The sequence below is a fragment of the Trichoplusia ni genome, unplaced genomic scaffold (genome assembly GCF_003590095.1).
Source record: "Trichoplusia ni isolate ovarian cell line Hi5 unplaced genomic scaffold, tn1 tig00003280, whole genome shotgun sequence".
NCBI lineage: Eukaryota > Metazoa > Arthropoda > Insecta > Lepidoptera > Noctuidae > Trichoplusia > Trichoplusia ni.
This window is the reverse complement of record NW_020800367.1, coordinates 20622-25473: the sequence shown is the minus strand read 5'-3', so window position 1 is coordinate 25473 and position 4852 is coordinate 20622. Positions and strand designations below refer to the sequence as shown.

General features: G+C 41.3%; 1 protein-coding gene across 1 annotated transcript; it reads left to right on the top strand.

Moving 5' to 3' along the window:
- The first annotated feature begins 3029 nt into the window (after positions 1 to 3029).
- LOC113507842 lies at positions 3030 to 4468 on the top strand. The gene is made up of 2 exons (XM_026890766.1): positions 3030 to 3376; positions 3482 to 4468. Exons 1-2 carry the CDS (start codon positions 3137 to 3139, stop codon positions 3944 to 3946), a joined length of 705 nt encoding a protein of 234 aa, XP_026746567.1. The 5' UTR covers positions 3030 to 3136; the 3' UTR covers positions 3947 to 4468.
- Positions 4469 to 4852: the final 384 nt, after the last annotated feature.

Sequence of the window (4852 nt, the reverse complement as noted above, 5' to 3'; positions counted from 1 at the left end):
ATATACCGTTTTAAAACTATGTAACATTATACTCGAAAACTTTAAAAAAAGTATGCAACATGGCTAAGTCTAAATTTATTAGTGAAAAAATTAAACTTTCCAATAATAAAATTAAAACTACTTGGGATTTAATCAATAACGAAACGGCTAAATCTGTCAAACGTGACAATCAATTTGAAATTATTAGTAATGACAAATTGATAAATAAACCTTTAGGAGTGGCTCAAAAATTCAATGACTTCTTTGCTAACATTCCGATGGCGACAACTAGCTCCTAAAAGTCATCCGCGGCTGCTGCAGGAAAATTCTTTTCAAGTAGTGTCCAAAAATGTAATTCTGTATTCACTTTTGAGCATATAAACCCTAGGGATGTATTAACAACTTTTAAATGTCTAAACCAAAAAAATACTGGCGACTTCTGGGGTATTTCTGTTAAGTTAATTAATAATATTATAGATTTCGTCGCTCCATATCTTTCCGTAATTTTTAACAAGTGTATCGATTCAGGTATCTTCCCCGACCTCATGAAGTACAGTAAGATTATACCCTTCTTTAAATCCGGAAACAAAAGTAAAGTAAGTAACTTCAGACCCATATCTGTTCTACCCGCGTTTAGCAAAATTTTTGAGAAAATATTACTACAGCAGTTATTGAGACATTTTAACTCTAATAAAATACTTCACTCGGAACAATACGGTTTTACCAAGGGCCGTTCAACAACAGATGCAGGTGTAGCCTTACTTAAGCATATTTACAATGCCTGGGAGAACTCACAGAATGCCATAGGGGTGTTCTGTGACCTTTCTAAGGCGTTTGACTGCGTGGATCATGGCACACTACTCTCTAAACTTAGTTACTATGGCATACATTATATGGAATTAAAATTATTAGAATCGTATTTGAAACGACGCGTTCAACATGTAGATGTCAGTAGCGTGAAATCTGGACCTCTTCCAGTTAAATTAGGCGTTCCCCAGGGATCAATACTTGGCCCTTTCCTATTCCTGGTGTATATAAATGACCTGCCATTCTATTTAAAAGGAATCTGTGACACTGTACTTTTTGCTGACGATACTTCACTTATATTTGAAGTAAATAGAAATAGAAGTAGTTTTGATGATATTAATGACTCACTTTCTTTAGTTACCAATTGGTTTGCCGTTAATAATTTGGTACTTAATGCTAAGAAAACGAAATGTATAAAATTTGCGATGCCAAATGTAAAAAATTTAGGCCCTAATATTGTCGTTAATAATGAGATATTGGAGACGGTAGAATCTACTGTGTTTTTGGGCATTACAATTGATTGTAAACTTAAATGGGCATTGCAAGCAAGCTTAGTTCAGCTGCCTATGCGGTTAGGAAGGTAAGAGAATTGACCGATGTGGACACAGCTCGTCTTGTTTATTTTAGCTACTTTCATAGCGTCAAGCGTAGCTGTTGTGGGGTAAAGCTGCAGAAATTGCTTTACATTACTTTATAAAACATTAAATTAAAAAACATTACTTTATACACAAAAAAAATGTGATGTACATAATATCAATACTAGAAATAGGCACAAATTATGCAGTTCCTCTCACCGGCTACATAGGGTACACAACTCGTTTGTAGGGCTTGGTATTCGTATATATAATAAAATACCCCGAGACATGCTAGACTTGCCCTTTAATTCATTTAAGTCTGTAGTAAAAACTAAGCTCTGTAAAAAGAGACCTACACCTTAAATGATTACTTCATGATTTTTATGATAAAAATTGTTGGTTGCTCTGAAAGGCATAAGGCGGTTCAGTGTGGAGTTGCTGTTATTTTAATTTCTTGATTGACGTACAGATTGTATGTGACAGTTTTATAATTTTTAAATGATCCACATACGCTTGGTATGTTTATTTTATAGAAATGTTTGGTTTTATTTCTAATAAGATTATGCGTATGTTTATTTACATATTGACATGTATAATTATATTATTAATAAAATTTAATAACAAATGAATGTATTTAATGAGGGGACGGTGCAGTAAGTCAGCGTTTGAGGTATTAGTTCTTTTGTCATTTTTAATACTGGCAGCAGCTGCGTCATGCTCCCTTAGTCGTCATTGCCTGCGGTGGCGTTTTGGGTCGGGTCACCCCCTTCCCTCTAATATGGCGAGGGAGGTGATGGCTGACCCTTGCGTCATGCTCGTGAACGGGTGCTGCTTGTGTTGACTGGTCGTACTGCTGTTTTGGTTGTTAGTTTATTAAATAGATCAAATTAGTCATACCCCACCCTCTGTAAACACTGTCTTATTTTGCAGCGTTTCCTTAATAATAAATTTAGGTGTAAATATATTTATGTAAAAAAGCGACGGCGTGCTATGTTGTGGAGTTTGTTGCGCCGTTTCTTCTTCACAGCTAGAGCACTTAGGAAGCGGTGAAGGGTGGGCGATACGGGGAGCTGTCTGTATATTTTGACATTCAATAAGTGCTACTTTGTAGCCTATTTTGAATAAATGGATATTTGATTTTGATTTTTTTAATACGGTGGCACTACCTTGTGGGTGTGCGCTTCACTGTAGTCACCGACTGCAATGCGTTGAAACTTACGCAGCGCAAAAAGGATTTGCTTCCTAGGGTGGCTCGGTGGTGGGTATACCTGCAGGATTTTGATTTCAACTTGGACTATCGGAAGGGCTCACTTATGTCACATGCTGACTACCTTAGTCGGAATCCGGTCAATGTGTGCACAGTTCAAAAGCCGCAGAGTTGGGCGCGGATTGCTCAGGCTTCTGATTAGGAGACCCGAACCCGTATTCAGCGACTGAATGACGGTCAGTTAGACGCAAGTCGATACGTCGTTAAAAACGACACCCTCTACGTTAGGTATGCACCTACTGGTGAATCTACTCGACTCCTGTGTTATATACCTAAGGGGCACAGGCTTAGCCTACTTCGCGTGTTTCATGATGAGCACGAACATCCTGGAGCAGAAAAGACTTTTGATTTAATAACGAAACATTTTTGGTTCCCTGGTTTGAGAAGTTTTGTCCAAAAATTTGTAGCACACTGTTTATTCTGTATCTCACATAAAAAAGTCGCTCGAGCTCCATTACAGCCTATTCATTCCTGGGAAAAACCAGAAGTGCCCTTTGAAGCGGTCCATATGGATGCCCTGGGACCACTCCCCGAGGCGGATGGCTATCGATACGTCCTTATGGTAATTGTCGCATTCTCTAAGTTCGCGTTACTTTACCCGATGTATCGGCAAGATTCCAATAAATTGAACCGCAATGTTACTAATGTTTTTTCGCTCTTCGGAGCCCCTAAGTTAATTGTTGCCGACAGAGGTCGTATGTTCCAAAGTAGCGAATTTCTCGACTGGGTTAGGGATATGGGTTGTGAAGTTCATTTAATTACACCCGAGATGCACCAATCCAACGGCCAAGCCGAACGTTATTGGAGGACTGTGTTAAATATGATTCTCATTGAAGCAAATCATCGGCAGCAGAAATGGCCTTCTTTTATCTGGAAAATTCAACTCGTGCTGAACATCACTCGGCACAGAACGACGCAATACTCTGCCCTGAACCTGCTTGTTGGTATAGAAGGGGCCACGCCTCTCATCCGAAGTTTGGTACGCGATGTGGTGTTGGAAGGTTCCAGTCCAAACAGGGAGGCTTTACGTGAAATGGGCCGACAGAGAGCATCGGGACGGCTCAAGCAAAATCAGCAAAGCCAGGATAATTACGTTAATCAAGGCAGAAAGGCGCCTCGTGGCTTTGAAATAAATTCCTTAGTTTTTGTCAAAAAGCAGGCACAGTCCACGGGGAAGCTAGACTCCGGTATGCGCGGCCCGTACCGTGTGACAAAGATTCTTCCGCATGGGCGCTATGAGCTACAACTCCTTGCTGGCTCCTACGGGAAGTCGACGCAAGCAGCAGCGGATTTTATGATTCCGTGGCGTGGAGAGTAGACACCTGAAGTATGTGCTGCTTACTTTGATGGTGCGTTGCTTGGCTACTCCAAGGCAGGTTGCAAACTGTCCTTGGGTATGTTGTCAGAAATAGCTAACGTAGTGCTTCCTTTCTGTGTATACGATTGTCGGGAGAGAGCTAACGTCGCGCTTCTTTCCTAACGATTGTGGGGCGAACATGCAAACGTCGGGCCTCTGTCTCGCCGGGCTAAGCTATGCTAACGTCGTGCCTATGCCTTACACCATGATTAAGTTATGCTAACGTAGCGCCTATGGCTTAAACATTGCTTGTGTTGCTTCGCATCTTGTCGATATGATGGAGGCATCATATTTATGGGATGTTAAATTTCGCATTTTCAATTGCTGTTAATGTGTGTACGTAACCTAATAGATGTTGTTTCCGTGCATAGGTGCAGACACGGAGGATGAAGATCCTGGTGCCACTCAACCAGATGAAGCAGTTGATTTTGGTCGCGGGTTACCGCCACCGGCTCTAACTGCACGGCGGCCTGTGGATGATGAGCAACAACCATCCACGTCCAGGATTCAGAGGCATACAAGTGCTTCAGCCACTCCTGCCGCTGAGATGTACCAAGAGCAGGAGCCTGCCGCAGAGTCTGTGCAATGGCTTTCCATGCCCCTGCTGGACTAACCAAACAAAAGGAGAAAAAGGAGCCCGAGGACGGTCTCCTGTCAGGAGAGGCCGTGTAGGAGATTCAGAACTACCCGCTGAATGTTACTATATAAGCCAGCGCGTACCGCTGCTCGGATTCACTAGTCTGTCGGCCGTCATCGCGATCGGAGCTCTCAGTGTTTTGATTTTTCATTTTTAAAGTTTTTGTTAAGATTTAAATAAAACGGTTAGGACTTTTTTTTGTCTTTTAAAAAAAATACTCGCCTTCGGAA